This window comes from Daucus carota, chromosome 3, assembly GCF_001625215.2.
Source record: "Daucus carota subsp. sativus chromosome 3, DH1 v3.0, whole genome shotgun sequence".
NCBI classification, from domain to species: domain Eukaryota; kingdom Viridiplantae; phylum Streptophyta; class Magnoliopsida; order Apiales; family Apiaceae; genus Daucus; species Daucus carota.
In genome coordinates, this window is record NC_030383.2 from 56,637,535 (window position 1) to 56,661,691 (window position 24,157).

At 33.0% G+C, this 24,157-nt stretch overlaps 4 protein-coding genes across 6 annotated transcripts; 2 read left to right on the forward strand and 2 right to left on the reverse strand.

Moving 5' to 3' along the window:
- The first annotated feature begins 1,566 nt into the window (after window positions 1-1,566).
- LOC108211430 (protein ELF4-LIKE 4) lies at window positions 1,567-3,472 on the forward strand. 3 transcript variants are annotated; one of them, XM_017383032.2, is made up of 2 exons: window positions 1,567-1,770; window positions 2,879-3,472. In XM_017383032.2, exon 2 carries the CDS (start codon window positions 2,918-2,920, stop codon window positions 3,260-3,262), a length of 345 nt encoding a protein of 114 aa, XP_017238521.1. In that variant the 5' UTR covers window positions 1,567-1,770; window positions 2,879-2,917; the 3' UTR covers window positions 3,263-3,472. The 3 variants fall into 3 exon arrangements, with proteins under 3 accessions (XP_017238521.1, XP_017238520.1, XP_063945652.1); XM_017383031.2 differs by having other exon boundaries at window positions 1,568-1,770; window positions 2,874-3,472; XM_064089582.1 differs by lacking the exon at window positions 1,567-1,770 and adding an exon at window positions 1,779-2,465 and having other exon boundaries at window positions 2,874-3,472.
- Window positions 3,473-11,763: 8,291 nt separating this feature from the next.
- On the forward strand, window positions 11,764-12,333 carry LOC108212745 (E3 ubiquitin-protein ligase RING1-like). The gene has a single exon (XM_017384462.1). It carries the CDS (start codon window positions 11,764-11,766, stop codon window positions 12,331-12,333), a length of 570 nt encoding a protein of 189 aa, XP_017239951.1.
- Window positions 12,334-12,637: 304 nt separating this feature from the next.
- On the reverse strand, window positions 12,638-15,795 carry LOC108211062 (vacuolar protein sorting-associated protein 2 homolog 1). The gene is made up of 5 exons (XM_017382550.2): window positions 15,567-15,795; window positions 14,776-14,906; window positions 14,188-14,292; window positions 13,012-13,272; window positions 12,638-12,889 (listed from the first exon to the last, which is right to left on the reverse strand). The coding sequence occupies exons 1-5, from the start codon at window positions 15,601-15,603 to the stop codon at window positions 12,749-12,751; spliced, it is 675 nt and encodes a 224-aa protein (XP_017238039.1). The 5' UTR covers window positions 15,604-15,795; the 3' UTR covers window positions 12,638-12,748.
- Window positions 15,796-17,370: 1,575 nt separating this feature from the next.
- Window positions 17,371-23,069, reverse strand: LOC108213935 (glutamate receptor 2.7-like). Its single transcript, XM_017385722.2, has 5 exons — window positions 22,769-23,069; window positions 19,354-20,681; window positions 18,838-19,132; window positions 18,324-18,715; window positions 17,371-18,091 (listed from the first exon to the last, which is right to left on the reverse strand). Exons 1-5 carry the CDS (start codon window positions 23,025-23,027, stop codon window positions 17,615-17,617), a joined length of 2,751 nt encoding a protein of 916 aa, XP_017241211.2. The 5' UTR covers window positions 23,028-23,069; the 3' UTR covers window positions 17,371-17,614.
- Window positions 23,070-24,157: the final 1,088 nt, after the last annotated feature.

The following is a 24,157-nucleotide window of genomic DNA, read 5'->3' on the forward strand; positions in this document are numbered from 1 at the left end:
AAAAAAATCTTTGATTTTTGAATACCATATGATTTTGATAGATTTTATATAATCCCAATAGAACACCAACATCTTTTTGGATATAATTCACAATTTTCATTGAATGTCATCAAATCTTTTAAGATAATTTAAAATTTTAATTAATTATATATATCAATATTGTAACTTATATTATTAGTTTTACGTTTGCTTATTTCAATAACTTACAAGCTACATATTATTAAATGTTCAAATAAACTAGAAATGATATTAAGAATACTTCTTCTATTTATGCATCAAGACAAAAAAAATGGGATGGGGTCTAAAATCACGATGATATTATTGTCCAAAATAAAAAAAATGAAATTCTAGATTATAGACAAATACAAAAAAAAGTAAGATAAAATATAAGAAGATCAATTTATTATACTAGGACAGCGGTTCCTAACATACATATGTCAAAGAGCCGGCCTATATAGCCATGGCCGTTGGATAAATAGCCAGCGGTCAGAATTATAACCTACGTCGAGAGCTTAAAAAGCGCTGGACGAGGTCTGTTCAGCGATTTTTAACCGCTCGACGGGGTTTTTTTCACGTCCCGCGATTAAAAAACGCTGGACATATTAAACTTTTGTTATAATCCTGACCGCTGAATATTCATCTAACGGCCGGAAAATAGTGGGTTGTTTAACATGCCAATGGCATACATAGGCCAGGGATATTGATTCATTATATTATATAAAAGATAATATAATAACTAAAATGAAGTTATAAAGTTAAAAATTATTGTTATTGATTTAAAAACATTCAAATCCTTTAATTAATGTTTATAGATGAATTTTTAAAAATTTAAAACAAAACCACAATATCCATTCATAAAATAAATTAATATTCTAAACTCTTCTAATCAAGTAAAATTGTGAAATTGAAGTTGAAATTTCAACATAAAAATTAACAGAAAGAAGATATTCAATGTGCGGTTATATAATAGCATCTCCAACGGCGTTGGCTATAATCGTTGGCTAAATTGGACCTGTAAGACATTATGTAAAATTTGCTGAACCTGTAGGACATTTTGCTTCAATGGTACTGGCTATATTGGCTGGCTATAATTTAAAAATAGTATGTTATTAATATTTTAAATTATTAAAATAGAATATATCAGTTAAATATGGTAATAAATGATGTACAATCTTCCTACAGATTTTCTTACAGACATGTAGAGGTTCGACAAATTTAGCCATCCATAGGAGGTTGGCTAAATTTATAGACAACAGCTGATCATGGTTGGAGTTCAGTTTTTGAAGCTGTTGGCTATATCTTTTTATTTTAAGTATGCCAACTCATCTTTTAACCAAGGGGTTTAGATGGTTGGAGATGCTCTAAGGTGGGACTAGGCCATGTGTCAGATTCCAAGGTGTAAATCTCATGTCTCAATCCAAGCACAAGATACACACCACTACTACAGACTTTATCGAACCAATTAATCAACAAAAATCTCAATAAAAATTTCACCATTTATTAAATATTTAATTACACCACTCATATCATAAGACACACAACTAGATACACACACACAAACGTTAACACATATAAACACACACTTAGACACAACACACATATATGACTGTCAAATCTACATATTCTGTCTCTCTCTTTCTATGCTTCTCTCTCTAGAAATAACAAGTCTCCTATCCGGAGATTCGATTCAATCGCCGATCTTTTCTACTACTTTCAATCTCTGTCCTTTCTCCTCCCTCACTTTCACAATTTTTTTCCCAGATTTCAAAGGTATGATTTCATACAAACGTAGTACCATGTAATAACTCTGTGTGTGTTTATCTACATGTGTTTTAATTATTTGTTTATCACTCTGAACATTAAATAATGAACGACCCTTTTGTTTTTATCACTTTTGGCTTCATGGGTCGCTTGATTCTTGAATAATTTGCTAGTCTTTTGTGTGTTTTGTGATCTTGTGTTTTTATGTTCATGCTATGTGTTTGAATGATTGATTTTGATGAATTTTCAGCTGTTAAATTTGGAGATTTTGTTTGGTAAATTAATTTGTTTGGTGGGTAATTATTATAAGGCCTATTGAGATTGATTTCGTTTGCTATTTTGGGAATTTATGATTCTGCAGCTACAAGCTTTTTCTGTGTACTGATTGTAGGCATTTGAATTCCCAATTTCACCCTTGTTCTCTAATTTTCCAGAAACAACAATTTGCAGAAAGATTTGTTTTTTCCAATTCCCCCCACACATTGAATAATTTTTTGTTGTGCCCATCATTTTCTTGATTTTATGCACACATATTATTTATATATTCATTTTCATGAGTGGGTTGTCTTGGGAGTGAGAACTCATAACTGATAAACTTGTGAGCTTTACTGCAATAGCCATATCAACTCTGCATCATTGACTGGCCTTTTTTGGGGTCTTGGGAGTTGGCATTCTTTGTTTGAAAGCCTGAACTTAGCTTTAAGGTTGGTATTTTGCAGTACTCATTAAAAGTTTCCTTTTTGATGGAAATGGGATCTGCTTTTTTACAGTTGAACATGCCCCAAATAATAGTAATAATGTTGACAATAAGATCATCAGTTATTTATAATTTATTACTTTGATAAATAATGAAAATGTGTGTGTACATGGAGTATTTGTTAAAAGACATGATCTTTCTGTAAATGACCCAAACTTAATTGATGTCATGATTTTCTAGTTCAGAACTTGTCTCTTGTGCACAAGTTGCATCAAACAATTATAAATCTTATCATCTTTTGTCTGGGTTAGTATTAGCAAGTACAGGCATAGTTATGACTGTGTCATTCCTTTTGATTAATATTTAATTTAATGAAATTTGTCTCATTGTTCTGGGACATTATTTCTTTTCTCAGTGCAGGAGTGTTCTTGATCCGGTAGTGTCGCTCGTTGGGTTGATATGGAGGGGGATACATTTTCGGGTCTCGGTAATGGAAACCAGTTAGATGGGAAGGTGATGCAAACATTTCAGAAGAGCTTTGCTCAAGTTCAAAATATTTTGGATCAGAATAGGATTTTAATCAATGAGATAAATCAGAATCACGAGTCCAAGGTCCCTGACAATTTGAGCAGGAACGTGGGATTGATAAGAGAATTGAACAATAACATAAGGAGGGTTGTTGATCTCTATTCAGATCTTTCGAATAATTTTAGCAAATCCATGGAAGCTTCCTCTGAAGGAGAATCCAGTGGTGCTTTGAAGTCGGATGGGAAAGCTGGTCACAAGAGAATTAGGCCGGGTTAGAATTTTCCGGCCTTGCTAAGGTTTTACTTCTTTTACTTTGTGGTAACGAGAAGATGTGCAGATACTATTGTGATAGTAGTTTCTGTCAAATTGTGCGACCCGTCGGCCTAGTGAAAAGTAACATTTCTTATAGATATAATTGCTCATATCTCTGTCACATTGTAGCTCTACCTTGTGGATCTAATTGAAATTTAATCATCATTGATATCACTTGTCTGTTTTTCATTTCTCGATAAATGGTTATTGAGTAATTAAGTTCATTGAACATAGGCGGATGATCTTTCTAGATCTAAAGTTCCATATTTTATTGATCATCTTAGTATCAATACAATATTCAAAATGTGATCCATGAACTTATTATGTTTTTAGAAACTTGCCACTCAACTAAAATTTATTTCCTTTTAGTCACTAATGTTAGGTTTGGATTTATTTTTAGTCACTCACTTAGGTTCGGATATGATTATTAGTATTGTGATAATTTTTTGTAGCATGATTAACACATAGTGATGATATATAATTTTTTGATAATATGATGTATGTTTATATCTTTGTATATAGCAATAATAACATAAAATGAGGTGATATAATATTAAAATCAGGAAAAATCGTAATTAAAATTCTAGAAATTCATTAAATCATCAGTATGGAATCAATGACTTCAAATAATTTATGCTCTCCATGATAAAATAAAGTCTAATTGAGTGATACGATGCATCATTTTTCACTATTAAAGTTTCAATCACCTAGTTCAGCCTAAGATCTCTCTTAAATTTATCCTCATAATTTTTAATAACTTTATCTTATTATAATTTACAAGATAAAGATATATAAATAGAGAGGAAAACTTATTCTTCGATGATTTATGAGATTTTCTTTTTGCGTATAAAAATTCAAACACTAATTTTTTATTCGGAAGAAAAACTAAAATAATTTATGAGAGTACACTTTTTGAAACCGTAAAATGCGTGTTTAACTCTTATCACCGAAGATAAACGATCCTGGGTACATAAAAGTACTATATATAAAGATAGACATATATCAAATCATCAAAATATTACAGGTTATCACTATATTTTAATAATACTACAAAAAATTAATATAATGGTAATAATCAAATCCGAACCTAACTTTAGTGGCAAAAAAAATTCCGAACCTAACATCAGTGACTAAAAGGAAAAAAAAAATTAGTTGAGTGGCAAGTTTCTAAAAACATAATAAGTTCGGTGACAAAAAAATCTATTTTCCCTTTGTCTAAAAAAAACTTTGATTTGATACTGGTCCTTTAGATTTATTTCCATATTCTTGGTGAAACTTGTTTCCTTTTCGAAGATGCCATTTTCTTCTGGACCTTGAACTCAGGGAGTCCTTTTACACTATGAATTTTGGAATATACTGCTTAGTATATGTATGTGGAGAACTGTGGAAACATCAGACATGCATACTTTCTTACTGAGAAAATGCTGTGAAAAAATGTAGAAAAGCTGCAATAGACAATCTTTCAAGTTCCCAACCAAATTCACCACAAGAACCAAAAATAATTTACAGATAGGAGGATGAGGGGCCTCTTGACCAGTATTTGTATGTTTTTGTTTGTCCTGCCCAATGAAAATCTCTTGGATTGTATTGAAAAGGAATTCTTTTAAAAATGGAATCTAAAATAGCTTTAAGTAGTTCAAACAAAACACTCCAGTGCCATGGGACAGACAATGCCATGTAACAATGACTTGCAACAACTTGACAAGGGCCCTCAGAGCTTCTTTCTTTTATTAAGATAAACCTAAATTCCCTGATTCTTATCTATTCCCTAGGGTTCTTTGTTCTTTAATTTCCCTTCTGTTCAAGACTGACCTGTAATTTGATTATTTTAGGATCAGCAAATCACAGACTAACGATGGGGTTTTAGTTATGACCAAATTTAGAATTATACTGGGACAAAAATCCCCTCATCGAGTATTGTATATACTTACGTCAGGGAAACAACGGCTAATAGACATGCTAATGTTGGAGAATTTAGAATTTTACGTGGACATGATCCGTCGATATTTTAACGGGACAAAAATCCCCTTTTTATTACGTATTACATATGCCAGTGTCAGAGAAATAACAAATAATGAACATGCTAATGTCGGAGAATTTAGAATTACACGGGAGACAATAATCCCTCCTTCATGATAGAATATTACATATGCTAGCGTCGCATAAATAGTATAATCCCTTCGTGATTGGATAGTGTATGTGCTAGCGTCACTTAAATAACATATAACAACATATAACGAACATGTTTGGGTTGGAAAAATAACAACAAATAACGATCATATCCAAATATTGTTATCAACAAAATTGGAATTTCATCCAAAGGATAACTCCAAATCCTTATCACTTCTGCATATGCTTTGCCTAGCCAAAAAAAATCAATCAGTGCCAAAAAATATTAATTTTCCTTTTCATTATATATATTTTACCGTGATTGTATAAGCTACGATTGAAGTTGGGTTAACTTTATGTATAGATTATTATTTAAATAATACATGTTAATAGTAAATATATACATAACTACAAATTCAGGGGACCAAGTGACTCTCACTCCACTTCCTTTAGGGCGGCTATAGCCATGTTGCGCTTTCTGTTTTAATATGCAAGAAATTGTCTCTCTTCTTTTTTGCTAATTAATATGCCCTTCCTATAATACTAGCCTTTAACCCGTGCGAAGCACGGGCGGATATATAATTCGTAATTTATTATTTATAATTTAAATTTTAACATTATTTTATTAATATTTTAGTATTAATGGATTGAGTTTTAATTAAATTATATTATTCAACTAACTATATTTTCATATCAGGATTTTAGTAAATTTAATCCGAATTTAGTACACGTAGATTTAAAAATAAAAAAATTAGAAAATTCAAATCTTTTCCAAACGATACCGATCGTGTAACAGTAATCTAATAAATCAAATTTCAACGTAATTTTGTAATCTTGGTTTTTTTAACAACAATAACTTTTAAGATTAGAGTTAGAAAAGGGTATGTAATGGTTCGTGTTTATCTTGAAATGAACACGTTAAAATTAAAAAGAGTTATATGAAATTTGTTGTTAAAAAAGATATTTAAAATTGTATATTTATAATTTTATGTATAACATCATTATAATTTTTTTAATGGAATATTATATGATAATATATTTTTATGAGTGTTTTTAGTATTTGAAACTGTTTAACAATGTAATACTAATAGACTCCATATTTGTAGACTTGTAGTACCAAAAGGAGAGTACCAAACCAAAAAATATAACTAAAATCTTGGACTACAAATTATACCCATGTTGGCTTATTATAGTATAGTATAGATTATTATTGGTCTTAATTTTTAGAGTTGTTAAAGAGAAGGCATACAAATTGAATTGAGGAGACTTAATGTGCTTGCAACCTGTCATACATGATACGGTTACAACATGTAATTGACGTTGTTTTTGTTTATGTAAATGTGTCATGGTTTCATGCCTGCCGAAAACCTCGTGTGCAGTACTTAACGGGTTCGTCCAGCTGCATGGGATATCGAACGTTCAATATCCGAGTACTTGTTCCGTTAACGATTCATGTAATTTGAAATTTTTATGATAATTATGATAAATGAAAAGTTAAATTTATATTTGGTTGATACATAGATTTTAACTTCCTGCACCAAGTGCAAATTAACTTTTTATTATTGATGGATATACAAAATTTCATGAAATTTATGTTTTTTTGCCAATATTAACCAAACAACTTCATCAAATACTAGGTGAAAATTTCAACATCTGCATATGTGTGTATCAACCAAACAACCACCGATATTTGGTTAATTTTATAGATCATAAATTTCAATATTTTCTTAGCAATACCTCATGGCATACACATAACACAATGAACTTCCATGTTCCCCATGGTGCTGTGATAACTTTGACCAGATATATACTTTTTAGCCAATTTTTCCAAATCTGAAAATGCTGGGGAGAGAGTTTACCGACCAACTTCCTATTATTCTGATTTTGTATTTTTTATCGAGTGACAAATTCTCTCGAAATTCCAAGATGGTGGAAAGATATCGGTTCATATTACTCCTCCCTTCTCTTTTTAGTTGTCACATTTGATTTTGTGCCGGTTAAATTGATCAAAATTTGACTGAAATTTAATAACATGTTATCACGTTAAGTGATCAATTCTCTCAAAATCTCAAAATGTTGAGAGAAATGTTTACCAGGATCATAATATTATATTCTAACACTTTTTTCATTTCATATAAATTAGGTCATTTGAAGCTCGAGAGCAATATGTAGGGATGGACATTCACTCCGCCGCGGTAACAATATAAAATATTTAATGAAAAAATTTCTTTTGGTCATTGATATTTTTCTAATAATTAAATATGTTTACGTATTCAAGCGGAATGCACCATAACATTATTGTTGTGTTTGATTGGGGACAATGGAATTGAATGAGTAAAAATACTTCAAATTAATAGAGATAGGATGAAAATTTTGAAAAAAATTGAGGAAATGCAAAATTGCTATGATGAGATTTGTGAAGAAAATGAGGATGAGAGAGAATGGAGCATTCCATCTCAAATTGAAAGTGTGATATCTGGCACATGATGTAACGAATGGAATGGAGGAAGGAATGAAATTTTTTAAAAATTGTCCACAAAATAGTTCATTTTTCATTTCATTCATTCCGGAATCATTCATCCCAACAAAACACAACATAATATTATGTACAGTATTTGTCAAGACGCGTGAGAAACTTTGCAATGCAAGTGAAACAATGAGTAGGAAAGTTCCACATGATTCGGCTGGGGCACGACTTCTTCAAATGATCCAGCAAAATCTATAGCGAAGGAACAACCGAACAAGGGCTTGTTTTGTTTTTATTTTATAAGTTATATACAAATTAATTCCATTGACCCAGAACTTAATAGTGTAGTTTTAGTTAATCGTGCCGTCTTCATTTTTAATAATTTATGTCACTATTCTCCTAAAGTCTAAGGATAGTCTTCATCATATCTATTTCATGGAATCTTCGCCTTTCTAATACTCGTATCGTTTTACCATGTTCAGTACTTGCACCACCGTCTGATTCGATGATATTTCTAAATGTGATAATGACAATAATTGTTTAAAACAGACTACGTCAATATTTCTAGAATAGTAGAACCTGGTAGAGAATTTTCTCTATAAGGAAAACGTGGCAGATAATCAGTAATCCGCAAACCAATAATGTTTATACTCGTAAATAATGATGTCCTTTTTTCTCGACCATTCGTGCATTTGTTAGCAGTCGCCAAATGGGCTAGTTTATCCGACCCAATTACTCTTAAATAGTTGAAGTGGCTAATCCGGCCCCATAGACTTATAAACATTAACTCATTAATCGCATCGAATCTGAACTGTTCCCAGACTCAATACACTCAAAACAGAAGATACAGCCCCTGCTCGCAAGCTATAGTTTTTGAGCAAAACTAATTGTTTGAGGTGTTTTTATAGGTTGGACCACACTAATTTATTAATATTAGTGTTTGGTAGTTAGAGGATGAAAATAAAGGTTTGAATTCAAGAAGCTAATTTTAAAAAAATTTGAGGAATTTGTTTAGGTTAGAGTTTTTGGTTTGTGTCAGAAAAACTAATCAATCAGTGGCGGAGCCAGCCAAAGTTTATTACGAAGGAGGGTCAAAATATGCTGAAAATTTTTCCGCGTTAACTGAAAATCGTGGATGGCCAAAATATGTTGATTTTTTTTCAAAACAATGACTACATAAGGAATCGAAAATGACTACTCGGCTAACATTTTCCTAAGATGCTTATGGGTGTATTGAGTCTAGATTTTAATGAATTAATAATGATCAATGAATTATATAATGGATTGTAACTTACTTTGATTTTGATTTTGTACGGAGTACAACATATTTGAGATATAATATCATATAACTGAATGTTAAGTCCTTATGATTGTAAGCACAAATCTCCAAAATCTCGTGAATTATGGAGATATTATTTATAACATAAAATACATTGAATAGTTTCACAAATTTATCATTTTACGAAATTCAAAAAAAATTTAAATTTGAATTGAAGATTTTAATTTCAGTAAAATTTCTCTGAGATTTGATGAATTTCAGTGATAGCCTTGTCTTGCCTGATAACAAGAATGAGAAGAAGATTGCAAGTTTGTAGGGACAGAACCTCAAACGAAATCTCAAAATGATGCACTTAGAGCGGGTATATAATGTGATTAGTTCTGTTCTTGAATGGTATGATACTCTAAATTAGGGCTGAGCATAATTATCCGAAATCGGTCCAAACCGGCCGATCCAAACCGTCCAAGCTGAATTTTTCGATTTCTTAACGGTTTGGTTTGGTTTTGGTTTTGGTAACTAGAAAACCGAAAATTTTCGGTTTGGTTACGGTTTTCACTTTCAAACCGACCAAAATATCCGAACCGAACCGTTAGCACATATTATATAATTAATATCTTTATATGTTTAGTTTAGGTATTTAAGTGTTCAAGTGTTGATTAATATTATAAATATTTCTTACTTTTAATATTATTCTTCCCCTTTTTCTCCATCCTTATTTTATTTACTTTTCATTAATAATCAAACTTTCTTCTTTTTCTCCTTTAAATAAAATATTTTGTTTAGTTTTTAAAATAAAATGAATTATTTGTTTTCATAGCAACATATATGTGTAGCACCTAAAATTATTTATATCGATGAGTTATATAAGTTTCACCTTTATTTTTTATTAAGTATTTTGTTAAGTGACAAAAAAGGAGTGCCTAAAATTATTATAAATTAATAAAAGTGAATAATTTTATTAATATTTTGGTATTAAACCGAAACCAAACCGAACCAATCCGTTAGAATCGGTTCGGTTTGGATTGGTTTTTATAATATTCGGTTTGGATATGGTTTGTAAATTTTCAAAACCGAAAAATTTGGTTTAGTTCGGTTTGGACCTCCAAAACCGTCCAAACCGAACCGTGCTCACCCCTACTCTAAATCGTTTATCACATAGGTCAATATGGACTTATGATGTCAATGAAATCTTAGGTTACATTCACTTGGATGAAATGTAATGAAAAATTATAATAAAATTTTTTGAAGAAATAAAAGATTACGAAACGATAGTGACTAAACATGAGTAAATCTAAATTTTTTATGATGAAGATTGTTGGATGCAGTGGAATGAACATTTCTTTGTGAATTAGATTTTTTAGTTTATATAGATCGTAATGAAATGATTTAAGGAATAATTTTTTAAACATTTTCTCTAATCACCTTTAATCACCTCAAATTTATAGTACAAATTTTTAAACAATTTTGTTCTGCCTCTCTTTTCCCCCCAGTAATTTATTGTATTAATCACCTGTTGCAATCTTATAAGCGAGACGAGGAATTCACTTGCGATAAATATATATATCGTCAGGGTACGTTTTGTTTTAAGAAGCAGCACTGCAAGAAAATTTTTCGGTTAATATGCTTTTGTAGTTTAGCTTTCAGTGCTGGGGAAATAGAAATCTATACTGCAAAAAAGTCCACAGAAGTCTGATTTCTGGGCTTGTATTGACATTGCAGATTGCTTTAATATTTGGTAATTAATACCGTAGTTTCAGAAATCCGCTTGACTTATTCTGCTTTTCAGAAATAAGTTAATATTTGATAATTAACACCGCTTGACTTATTCTGCTTTTCAAAAATAAGTTAATTATTTCTGAAAAATGTACGTAAACTGTGACTTATTTCTGTAGATACGGAATTGTGTTTTAAAAAATATTCTGTAAATATGAAATTTTCTCCAAATAAGTCTTTGTTTAGTGAAAAAGCGTATAGCAATACCGTAGCCTGCTGTGATATAGCAATACCGTAGCCTGCTGTGATTTTGCCCAGGAACATGTGGAATAGCTCCATAATCGACAGAAGTATGTAAAATGGACTAACCGGGTGATAAGACTCCGTGAGGGAAACTCCTTGCAATACGCACGCACGGTTTAGGACCCAAACCTCTTTGATAAAATATTTCCACCGTCTCTTCAACTCAGATGAGCACCTACAAGTAGGTGAAATTCAGATCCCGTGACCTTTTAGATCAATATAATGCCCCGTTTTCACAATATACAACAAATAATGCGCATTTAGACATGTATACTATTATTGTATGTAGATAAAGTGCATTTCGACATGTATACTATTATATTCACACACATCAACTAAAAAAATAATATAATTTAAATCCAATGGATTCCACAAGTTCACCGGTCATTCTCACTCAACCATCTTCATTCATTCTTGTCTGCATTGCCCCTTGTCTCAAGTTTCCATACTTAATACTTCAATACTCCTTCAAACCCACGGCATTTACACTATTTCTATAATACAATATAAGACAAGAGAACGGATAGAATTCCCTACTCAAGATTGCTCTACAGCTCAAGAACATAGCCTTCCTGTTTGCTTACACTTGCAATCATGCGAGAGTGGGATTCTCCCTACACCTCGACTCCACCACCGCCTTCTCTGCCGCCAAAGACCACCATGCCTATGCTACACTACGGCCTTGTGGTCATCGGAGCTCTGGTGTTTGTTTTAGCAGTATACAACCTCATCATTATAAAATGGTGTGCTAATCAACGACAGCATTTGCATGATACGAGTTTACCACATGAAGTTTCATCAGTAAGTATGAGGAGAAGTGCAGATTTCTCTGGCAACATCAAAAAGGTGGGGGCAAGTTTTAAGTACAAGAAAGGAGAGGATTCACTTACAGTAGAGTATGATAATCAGGAATGTCCAGTTTGTCTATCAGTGTTCGAAGAAGAAGAGGAAGTAAGGCAGCTTCCGGTATGCAAGCATTCGTTTCATGCTCCATGCATAGATATGTGGCTTTCCTCTCACCTGGATTGTCCTCTTTGTCGCACTCAGGTGGAACTGATAGATTCTTCACAGAAACAATCAACGTCGGAAAATTCCAGAGAAATGCTGATATTGACATCAGAGAATTCTAGAGAAGTCCCCAGGGATCCAGCAGTCCTTGTTTGATTGCTCTATTTATGTCCACCTGCACTGTTTAATCATCAGTTTTCTCTTAGCATTTATTACCTCCTGTTTTGAAGTTCCTTAGTTTAGATGCCAACAATGACCAGCTCTCCTGAGATCAGAGTTTCCTAGAGGCTAAAACTAGCAAATAAGTAGGACTGCATCTGTATGTCACTAAAGTTCTGTTTTCGCAGCGAAATATAACTGAAGGGCAGCGAAATTGATCTTTTCCAGTTTTTATACTTGCATGTAATCAACAATTAGAGGGGATGTATGCAAAAATTTATGTGAAACAGACTGTAACTAATCAACTACAAAACTGAAATGAGCGTTTATTTACTTCGAGAATGTCACAAACCTCTTCACACATACAAAGATCAGATGTTTACTGTAGATATAAATGTATGACCGTAAAATATTACAGTTTTCTTAAATTGTCTAATCTGGCCTGTAAATCACTGTCTATTCCTCCATCATCGTTTCCCGTTACTTCAGCTTGTGCAGCAACCTTGTTCTTTGCGGCTGGGGCAGCTACAGTGGCAGATGGAGCATTCACAAGCTGTTGCATTGAAACAAAACCATAAAGAAGTTCATCAGAAAAAGAACTTAGATCATGTATACAATTCAAATAAGGCAAACAAATAATGTCTAGCTCATCAAATTCCGAAGGCTAATAGTTACCTCGGAGTTGATATCTATCCCAATTTCATCAAGGACTTGGCTCACGAGTTCTTCTGTCTCTTCCTCTTCTTCATCACCCTCCAGAGCATCATCAATGGCATCTGCCATCACCTCACTTGTCATTTCCATCTTCTCATTCTGCCTCTCAAACTCTTGCATTATCTTCTGCAGTGATGGCAAATTCATCTGCCTATTCATTTGGCCCATAGCCTTTGTAACACCTTTCATTGCCTCACCCATGGCTTGCGTCGATTTCAAGGTCTATAAATAAGGAGAGAATATGAATTATGATAGAAATACATGTAATTTCTAATATTATTTCAATGGTAGCGAAATTGACAAAAGAATTAAAGACGCGACATTTCTTTGTTCAGGAAATTGCCCCTACGTATAGGCTGTAGGCAGAACCTAACATATGGGTAACATTAACTGGGCAAACACTGGCCTTAATTTGTTTTGAATATTATATAATATTAAGGAAAAATGGGATTTACATGTATTCATTTTAATATTATCTTATTTCATGGTCTGGAACAATAAGCAATATACACTACTATACCTGTTACTAAAATGTAGAACATTTATGCAGAAATACAGATACTAAGTTCAATTTTCAGTTCAACCCAATTGAATCCAACAATTGAGTAGCTTTTGAAATATTTGCTCATCCACCATAAGGGATGTTGTCCCGCCAATTAAAATAACTCGAAAACTTCTGTCAGTTCCCTATGGTGTTTATGACAAGACAGACACCACAAACTTAATTAATACACTGGCAAATGACATGATATGTCCTACAACCAAATAACATAAACAAAACATGAAGTAATTCTCATAATAATTAAAAAGACCAAAATCTTTAAAAAGCAGAATTCAATTTCTAACAGATAAGACTTCAAGAATCAGTGTTACTTGATCAGAGGGTAATTGCATAGTGATGTTAAAAAAGGGCACCCAATGATCTGCTATGATCTTTTTACTCAAAAAATAAATAGTTACTCCCCCAAGCAACAAAATCAAAAACCCACCGACAAGATACAACTTATCAATATTGCCAGAACTCAGGATCATACTTAAGAACCCATACCACATTAAAAATCCGGGCTATGCACCAATGAAAATTATATGTGCTGTGAACAATCGGAGTACATCTTTTCAACACAAACGAAAATATACCTGAATCCTTAGAGATACGCCCTGGAGTTGAGATTTTAGCTTGTAGAACTTTTCGATCTGATGTCGTGTTCTGATAAGGTCTTTTGCCATAACTTTGACAGCTCCCTGCACCAAGAGTACTTCAGTTAAGCATATACAGGAACCTCAAGATGTAGCTCAAAGTCAGAAGACACTACAAAATCTTAAAATTATTAACATACAAAAGCAGAAGTTCAATACATTCATACAAACTTATTAAGACCGCAAAACTACAAACTGTAAGGCTGCTGACAAAATACAAGCTTTCTGCTAAGGCGACAAACATCACGGCAGGGTAGAAGTTTATAAACAAGCTTTAACTAATACTTAAATTCGGAAAGGACATGTAGTTAAGTTAGCAACAAACCGATTTTTTATGTAGTTATAAGCAAGAAAATCACAGCCTACTCAAAGGACGATAAATACACAAACAAGCTAAATCTAAAACATAAATCACCAAGGTTCACTTATCAAGCATAAGAAATGCTAACTTGAATTCAATATCTCTTTCCTTAGGTTAGTTCTCAAAACAAATAAAAAATATAAATGATCTAGGAAATTACGTCTTACCATCTGCCCTTGCTTTGCGGTTTTTTTTATATCAACAATTAGTTTCTTTTCTTGATTCTGCAAACCCTGCCGTTCTCTTTCTATTTCTCTAATAGACTTGTCAATCATTCTCTTGTTTTCTCGCAGCAGTTCTGAAAAATTAAATTCCACAAATACCATAACCAGTCACAATCTTTTCCACAATATACCAAAATCGTCATCTCTACGAACATCAACAGTAGTCCGTGCATAAAACAACATACAAAAAAAATAACAGTCATTTCTCTATATATTAAAACCCTCCTGACCAGAGGATAACCTCTATAAATTTGACCGAACTTATCGAAATTCTTTTATGAGTTTAAAAACACATTATACACTCCATCCGTCCCAAATTACTCGTCCCGATTGACTCTCAAAGTTGGGTTGTCCACATAACTCTGCAAACTATTTTTTAAACCTTTTTGCTGTAAATATATAATCTATATTCCCAATTTTTTTATAACAAAAACATTGAGAAGAATTAGTATAATAGTATCCAATTAAGCAAAAAATAAATATAATCAAACAATCTATGACATGTTTATTATCATCAGTTGTCAATCAGTTTATTACACTATTCACACAATTACAATTTACAACTATACAAGTAGCCAAACATGAAGATCGCAATTGCAAAACATAAACAAAAAGTAAGCTATAACTATAAAATCCAAAACAATTCATTAATTTCATGAACAAGCAATTCATAACAAAAAAAAAACATAAATACACACAGAGATAAATGAATAGATACAGAAAAGTGTGCGTACCTGCGGGAGTCTTTCTTTTGCCGAAAATAAAACTCATGGCGATGAATTAAATTTGACGATCACGATTTTGATTTTGATATCGTTTGTACTTGTGAAGAACTGGATTGTTATTTGTACGAGATTATGGAGTTGTTGTAGATGAGATGTGTTTGCGTGTGTTTTGTTTTGTTGTGTTGAGGTGTTATTTCGCGTACGCGGTGGTGGAGTTGTTGCTACTAGGGCTGCACATGGGCTGGGTTGGGTTGGGTTTAACCATTTAGGTAACCCAACCCATTTAGTTCGGGTCACAAAAAAATAACCCATTAATATCAAAAAAATCCTATAACCCAACCCTACTACTTATGTGATGGGTTGGGTCGGGTTGGTTTGGGTTGAATGGGTTGAGCAAGCAAAAAAATTTCCATAACAATTATATCTTCACAAGCTAAGTAGCTAACATTGACTCTAGGTGAAATAAAGTCCTACAAGTTAAAGAAAAGAGAAAGTCCATACTGCAAGTTAAAAGAAAGAAGTGTTGTTAATGACTGGTATTACTAGTTTGTTAATCAAATGTCTCAATATGAAAAATTTATCTGAATGTATAATACCGGAAGAGTGACCATATTATTTATATGGACTGTTTATCACAGTTAATAACGAACCTTATTAACTTCCTAGCTAGATTGGAGTTTAACAAACCAATTAGATGCAAAACTTAATACTACTACTATATATTAATTTACTCTTTTATAATAGTTAGATTGGGTTGGGTTAGGGTTTTAAAAGGGTAAATTTTGACCCAACCCAATGTAAACGGGTCAATTGAAAATTAAACCAACTAACCCATGGGTTTGGATGGTTCGGTTTGAACGGCCTAATTAAGGGTTGGGTTGGGTCGGTTTATGCGGGTTCGCTGACCCATGAGCAGCCCTAGTTGCTACACGGCCAAGAAATGTACTGTTATATTTTATTTTTCTTTGAGAATAGTATTTTGTTTGTCAGTTCATATTTTGGATTTAGCGGTTTTTCAAAATTGATTGTTAGATTTGTTAGATTGTGCTCTGTAGTTTTTTTATTAAAACTTTTGATGAGTTATTATATATTTTTATGTTCTGATATAAAAAACAGTTAAATAAAAAAACATACCTCGTCCTTATTGTACTTTGTTATTTATATTTTACATAACTAGATTATCATATAAAACCTCATTTAACATATTTCGATTTTCGGCAGCGCATCATTAACTATTTTCATCTGTTTATGTTTGAAATTGGCATTGTGTAAGTTAATTAAAATAGATTTAAAATTATCTAAAATATATTTTTAAAGGTGCTTAAATTTATTTTATGATTTTAATTTAATATAGTGTTATATCGAAATCAACAAAAATAGGTCAAAAGGATTAAATATTACAGCGGTAAAATATGTTAAGAAATGATCTCTGAATTAGCTAAAGTTTAGATAATAGAATTCGGTTTATTCTTGCAATTAACTCTATAAAAAATTTAACAAATGTAATGATATCATCTAGGATCTAAATATTGAGTCACGAAGCAAATTTTCTGAAAACACTTATATATTTTTAAATTTTATGAGGGCAATTTTATAATTTTGCAAAATTTAGAATGATGAAAAAATGTAAAAAAAAAGGCGGGTGTTCCCGGCATCTGCTCTTACAGCATACTGATTTGTTTTCTCCTAATTATTGCTGCATGTTTTACACTGTATACTTGTCTTTCTTCATTCATTTCTTTTAACAAATTTAGCCGAGCTAGCTGTCCATTGGGAAATTGTCTTCTTTTACCTACATAACAGTACTCAATCTTCCATTTTTTATGCTTGGTGTACTGCTACATGCTTTTCACTCTTTATTGTATGAGATATATAATGATATGCGCACCAAGAAGGCAACACTACTAGTATATAATCTATCCAAAACTTGTATACTTATTAGATGCTCAGATGCTACTCAAATATGGAGCATCAGATACATAGAAATTGGCATTCAAAACTCACATTGTATCGTAATAATGTGTCATTTCCGCAGGAGTGATCCAGTTCATGGAGTATCAACAGGATCCGGCTTCATTAAGGTTGACATCATCTTCACTAATCGCGACACCAGTATGACCGTTCTCATCACTCTGATTTGGCATAGTGAACGAGTTCTCAGTAACAGCAGTAGTGGAAAAATCGACTCTGATGTCAAGAGCAGAGTGGACACTTAACTCAATTACATCAGAAGGGGGAGATGGGAAGACGCAAGATTGTTTGTAACGTGTTGACACGTCAGAAAATCTTTGCTGAAACCAGGGTGCTGAGAAGAGTAATGCGAAGATTGCCATGGTACCACTGATAATGAAGAGACCTGCGAGACTTTTGGTGCCAATGCTGCTAACATGTGAAGCTGAGTTAAAAGAGTAATCACTGTCAGAGTACTCTGGCCCAAAATTCTTGCTCAAGATGGCATGCATCTCTCCACTTCCGGTAAGATTTAAGAGAGCCATTGAAATATGAGGAGCCAAAGCAGATCCTTTTGGAAATGCCTGTAAAAATTGACATATTTAACCTAATTAAGTATTTCGAAGAATTATCAAACACTATTTTATGATGCTACAGCTTAACTCATATTTCGAGGCCTCATATTTTCATGTTCCAAATTTCCAGAGATTTTGTAAGATATTGAGGTCAGATTGAGGATATAAATGTTCCACCGCAGCAATATGATAGATCAATACAAAAGTTGGAGCATAGGGGTTGATAAAAGAAGTAACTTACAAAGCCAAGCCCCCCTGTTTTGTACGAGGATCCTTGCAGTATATAGTTGGTTTCACCATACGTGTCAAGAAAGATCTTGATGTAGGGAAGCTCGTCAAGAATAGCATCAACTCCTCCATTATGGCATCCCTTAGAAAGGGCATCGTGATATTGCTCCACACTTGCATAAGACTTGATCCTCGACACATTGAAGTCCAGCCTCTTGGTCAACATTTCTTTAACAAAAGAACCCTCCTGGAAACCAATACAATAAAGTTTGTCTGTGGGACGTTGCAACCGCGACACAGTCAAATTTGAAGATAGATTGGCTGTGTAACTTTGCATCACAATGTATGCAGTGAACAACCATATGACCAGTACAAATTTAGACCATTTGCTAGCAACCATATTTCCTGTCAAACACCAGTTTAAACATTACTCAGCTTTTGCTTGTACAGGATTAGTATAAAGAAGTTAAATTATCTAAGCATAGCAAAATCTTATAACTGAACTACTGAAGTGTACAAGAACTTACTTTCAGGGAAAACAAGCGAGGCCAATGGGAACCAAACCAGCATTCCAAGTTGTCGTTGGGTATTCGCACGGTGCTCCAGTGTTCGAACTACCGCACCCATAAAGATACAAGAAATCCCAATAGTCAGCCAGAGGTCTGAACTGAATGGCTTCAAGAATATCCACATATAATTGACACCGTCATATTTTACTTGTCTAAGCATTACAACCTCTGATCCCAAGTACGGTGTACTAAAGTCGACTTTTTGCGCACGCTCAGCCAAAATTGTCACATCAGCAACCACAATATCATATTTCTACATTTTTAGTAACAAGAAAAAGAAGGGGTGATTAGAACACAAGTAAGCTTATAAACTACCGCATAAAATGCAAAGTTTGCTAAAATACTGGTAGTTGAGTCCTCTCTATCTACTATTTTTCTTCTTTTCTCTGATTGTTCTTTACTTAAACATCTGATAAGATACTTTTACCTTGCAGTATTTATATTCACATAAACAATAAGGGAGAGTATAGTTACCTTGTCTTCAATCTGCGTAAGAAGATCATCGTAACTCCCAGCACTTTTACCTGTGGCTGGGTCCCCAAAAGGGATATACTGAGGATTGTCAATTTTGAATGGTAAACGCACTAATAACTCTCGGAATAAATCTGCACAGAAACCAGTGACATTATATTCCTTGGAATTATGAAACTCTTTAAGCTTCACAAATTCAGTAAAACCCTCTTTCACTGGAATCCCTACTTTCAACCTTTTCCCTGATGATGGTACAGCCCAATACATTGGCTTAACTGTCGAGTCTCCTGGCCAGATGATGCTTCTTAGAACATTAACAGAAGTCGAATATTTTGAAGATCTGCCAACAGAATCTGGATATCTTGATAACCCTCTATTTGCTGTCCAGTAACCTATCGGTCTCTCTCCTTTTCCTATTACATGGAGTATTTCAAAGGTTGATATCAGCAATTGGCCATTTACCAAATTAAAATCTCCACTCAAACCCTTAAACCTGGTACTCAAAATTTCTTTCAGAAGTACTGGACCTGCTTTAGAACTGCTTAAATCGTTCATATTCTGTGCATTGTGCTGTTCTGTCTCCTTAAAGTTTATTGGACCCATCCTCTCTATGGCCATAGCTAGTGCCCAAACTGCATCATACGCCCACAATGCATAGATATTCAGCTCAGCTTTAGGCTTTGTATACTGTGACTTCCTTTCCCACCTTTCTCTGAAAGTTGTAAGATCTTTTGACTTCGATACATAGGGCCTTAATCCCAGAACACCTTGCATTGCATCTATAACTGTCGCGTCCATGGAACCTAGCAAATTTGATAAACCATCAGTTATCAACCATGCGTATCCTTCACTCATCATTCCTGCACTTTTTGCATGAATAAAAAATCTTGATCCAAGGAGGGAAGTCATGTGCACCAAGAAAACTCTTGCTGAAACTGTTTTTAACTTATAAACTTCATCTAATATTTGTGAATCATTAGCAGAAAGAGAAACAGCACTTGTCAATAGTATTTGAATGCCTGCCTTCCTGATTGCATCACTCAAATTTCGGATAAATTCATCATGGTAGCCGTTGTCCTCGTACACAATGACAACTTCCTGCCATCCATATCCTTCAACAATAGCGGCCATAGCTTTCGATTGACAACTATCAGACCCTGCCATCTGAATGAAGTAAGGGCTCCGTGCAGGCGAGAGAGAAGAGCTTGTGGCAGAAAAGGAGACAATAGGCACTTGAGTTTTTATTCCAAGCTCGACAACAAATTTTGCTTCAGGAGTGGTTTGGGGGCCGAGGATGGCTCGGACTTCATCATTATTTAGTAATTCTAGAGCTGCATGCCATTAAAAAAAACGGTAAATTATGCTTAATAGGTACAGAGAAGCAATGGACAAAATTTTCTGATTATAAATCCCTATTGTTACAATTTGTTTTAGTTGATGATTTAGATAGACTATCGAGTTTCTTCAGATCTCTTATTCAAAAAATCGCAAATATACAGTCCAACACCATATAAACAGTTACACACAAATCTGCAGTAAGCTTGGAACATAAATTTACATGAATATACTTGTGTGCCAAATAAGCATCACATGGTAAATAGTCCCGTTGCTCCAATGCTTGAGCCCATTTTAACATGACTCTTCAACAGAAAATTAAACAACAAATTTCATTTGGTTGTCAATAAGTGTAAAACTTATAAACAGGACACTGCAATGAAAGTGTCCCAGGCCTTCAAAGAGGTCTCAAAGTATGAAATGAGCGTGCATTGTCGGTGCTTTTAGGCCGCGAGTAAATGCGTAGCTTTGTTAAAACCAGACAATTACGATGTAAATATCGGGATTAGTCTGAAGAAAACTGAAATTAGGGGGGTTAAGATGGGATTTATATTTTTATACAAAATAATAAACTGTACCCGATGAATACATCGCCTAATCATTTTTAAAAATCTCTGCCCAGTTGATTAATGACTAAAAGGTACTTTAGTACTTGAGATTCCCCTAAAAAATTCCTACAACATTGATATATCTATATAAAGACTTGTTAGATAGAGACTAATTGCATCAATATGGGATTACCAGAGAGTTGGTAATCAAGATTAATAAAGAACAAGAATGAAATGAAAAGAAGCCATGTCAATCTATAGAGGCCATTTATCCTAGCTTAAGAAAATACTGATCAAGTAGTAAGTTATCTATAAGTCAAGAATAATTTTTAATTTATAAATTCGAATAATTTTTTAAATATTTATATCTTATTAAATATAAAAAATTATTAATAAAGTACTATAATTTTGAAATGATCATATACATTTTTTACAAGGACAACTTTGAAATAAAAATAAGTAACTAAAATAAAGTAAGATTTTCAAATTTTTGTCTTACAACTTATATGTGAGAATTTCACTTTTAACTTCAGCAACCAGGTACAAACACAACAAGAAGCTGATTCTAAAAGCTACCAAACATGCACTAGGTCTCCATTTTGGCTCTCTTCCTTTGTTCTTTCTATCTTTATCTCTATCCATATAAAATCCATACAAGTATATGTTATCATGCCTAAGATATAGAAGAAAACAAAATGTTGTTTGTTGAATCTTCAGTTGAGTGCAGTGACAGCGGCAAAGTAGACCAAGGTCCAAGGGTGTGACATATAAGTCAAGCTACATGCATTGTGAAGCCGTACTTAGTTGAAAATTATATTATTGTTAATTACTTAATTAATCTTTTATGTTTCCTCATAAACAAGACCTCTTAAATTATAAATTACGACAAGAGTGTGTATATAATAATAACTTAACAGCTCACAGGCTTGCTTATAAGCCATTCTAGTTTCTTACCAACTTTTTTGTTCAGTCGGCATGCATATTCTTTCCGTTCATGCCATTTATTTATTAATACGTTGGAAGTGGAAATTAATACATGTACAATATACAAAGAAAGAGATAGAAAAATATTAATATGTTTGATTGATATTTAATATATAAAATAAGTATAGTGGATAAAAGTAGGGGATGTAGTTGTTTTTGTTATTATAAAATTTATTATGTTTGACAATTTTATAGAAATGACAGCTTAAAAAGTAAAGCGTAAGAAAATGATATGGGAACAGAAATATTTTTTTGTCTATTTTAACTAACTTATGTTTCTTCTTTTGACACATACATTAAACCGTAGGCAAAAATAAAAATTATACTCAACAAAAAAGACACAATTCTTATATCAAATAAAAATTATAGAGTCTAATTTTTAATTTGATATAAAATAATAATGTCTAAATTTAATTTTTTTTAGCCCTTGAAATACGTAATTAACCCTGAGTTAAAATTGCAGAGATGGAGTAATGTATTTACAAACTAACAAGATTTGTATAACCTATACACATACAACCCAAAACCAAATTGTACATGTAGATGCATACCTCCGGAAGCAGCATCCAAGATATCATGAGAGTTCTTGGTGCGAAAGAGCAATCTAGTCCGATAAAGCGGATGCGATTTGTAGAAGTCGAAATGAGCCATCCTCATGCAAGACTCCATCATCTTCCCTAGCCTCGAATTTAAATCAAGAAGTAACCCTACCTTGATCTCGGTATGATTTGATCTTGTAGGTGTCACGGGATGGGAGAGCACAATGCAGCACATAACAATATTGATAACAAGATGTGTGCTTGTTTTCATTGCAAACTGCAAAGCAATGTGTTAGATCCTTCCTCGAGATAGTTTATACTGTATAAATAGTTGAGATCCTTTAACTATAATATTAATACGAGTAAGTAGCAATCCTATATAACGCGGAAAGTGCCGACTAAAAATGCTTTTGTTTCTTTTTAAGATACTTTAATGAGAATTAAGACAAAATGTGACTTCATCTTTTTCTTGACACGTATCACTTTCACTAGTCCAACACAATGAGTCTATGACCGATGTTTGTATGACAATGACACGGAAGTTATACAGCATTTGTTTAGAGAGAACATACATACGTGATTACGTGTAACTGTATTATTATATAATATTAAATTTATTATAATTAATTTTTGGTAAAAGTAAAGGGCTTAATTATCTAATTGGGCACTCACTTACACTACTATATCATCCCGGGCACTCTCGAATTTCTGTCTCATTTGAAACACAGATTTTGTATCAGTCTTAGAATCGAAAACACATCGACAGTTTTAACCACAGTAGGTTATGGAGATTATGTAAGTACACTTAATTAAATTTCCGCGTGCAAAAATAGATAAAATTGATTGTGGAAGAGATGGGTTATGAAAAACCCTAATAATCCATATATAGTCATATTTTGGACGCAGAAATTCAATTATATCGTACCTACATAAACTCTATAGCCTGCTATGTTAAATTTCCATGAGTGACACTTCTCAAACTGTAGATTTGTTTTTGAATTTTATGTTTTATTTTTAAGACTCATACAATTTCTAAAAACGGTGTTTTAACTGAGACGAAAAATTCGAGAATGTCGGATGATATATTGGTGTGAAGTGTGCAAATAAGATAATTAATCCAAAGTAAAGTGCCACTTTTTCTAAATATAAAGTTGAGGGTTGCTTAGATCGGCGTGTAAAAGAACAAAAAGTCATGGCATGTAACCGCTGAGAAACTGGAGGGAAATCTCCGGACAGTTTAACTCGACGCAGAAGTATTCATGGTGGGATTCACCAAGGGGAAGGCAATCTACAGTTTTCCTCCGAACCCATGCAGTTAAACCTGGATAATTAACTGAGACATAAGTTGATATAATTTAGAAAAAATATTTATTGTTTAAAAATAAGAAATTAATTATAAGT

Bases quoted from the DNA above. Each gene is read 5' to 3' on its own strand.
- LOC108211430 (XM_017383032.2), top strand. From the start codon at position 2,918: ATGGAGGGGGATACATTTTCGGGTCTCGGTAATGGAAACCAGTTAGAT.
- LOC108212745 (XM_017384462.1), top strand. From the start codon at position 11,764: ATGCGAGAGTGGGATTCTCCCTACACCTCGACTCCACCACCGCCTTCT.
- LOC108211062 (XM_017382550.2), bottom strand. From the start codon at position 15,603: ATGAGTTTTATTTTCGGCAAAAGAAAGACTCCCGCAG. The intron at 13,273-14,187 runs GTATATTTTCGT...CCTTATTTATAG, and splicing joins GCGTATCTCTAAGGATTCAG to ACCTTGAAATCGACGCAAGC. The intron at 12,890-13,011 runs GTAACTATTAGC...TCAATGCAACAG, and splicing joins GGATAGATATCAACTCCGAG to CTTGTGAATGCTCCATCTGC.
- LOC108213935 (XM_017385722.2), bottom strand. From the start codon at position 23,027: ATGAAAACAAGCACACATCTTGTTATCAATATTGTTATGTGCTGCATT. The intron at 19,133-19,353 runs GTAACTATACTC...CTAAAAATGTAG, and splicing joins TTACGCAGATTGAAGACAAG to AAATATGATATTGTGGTTGC. The intron at 18,716-18,837 runs GTAAGTTCTTGT...GGTGTTTGACAG, and splicing joins CTCGCTTGTTTTCCCTGAAA to GAAATATGGTTGCTAGCAAA.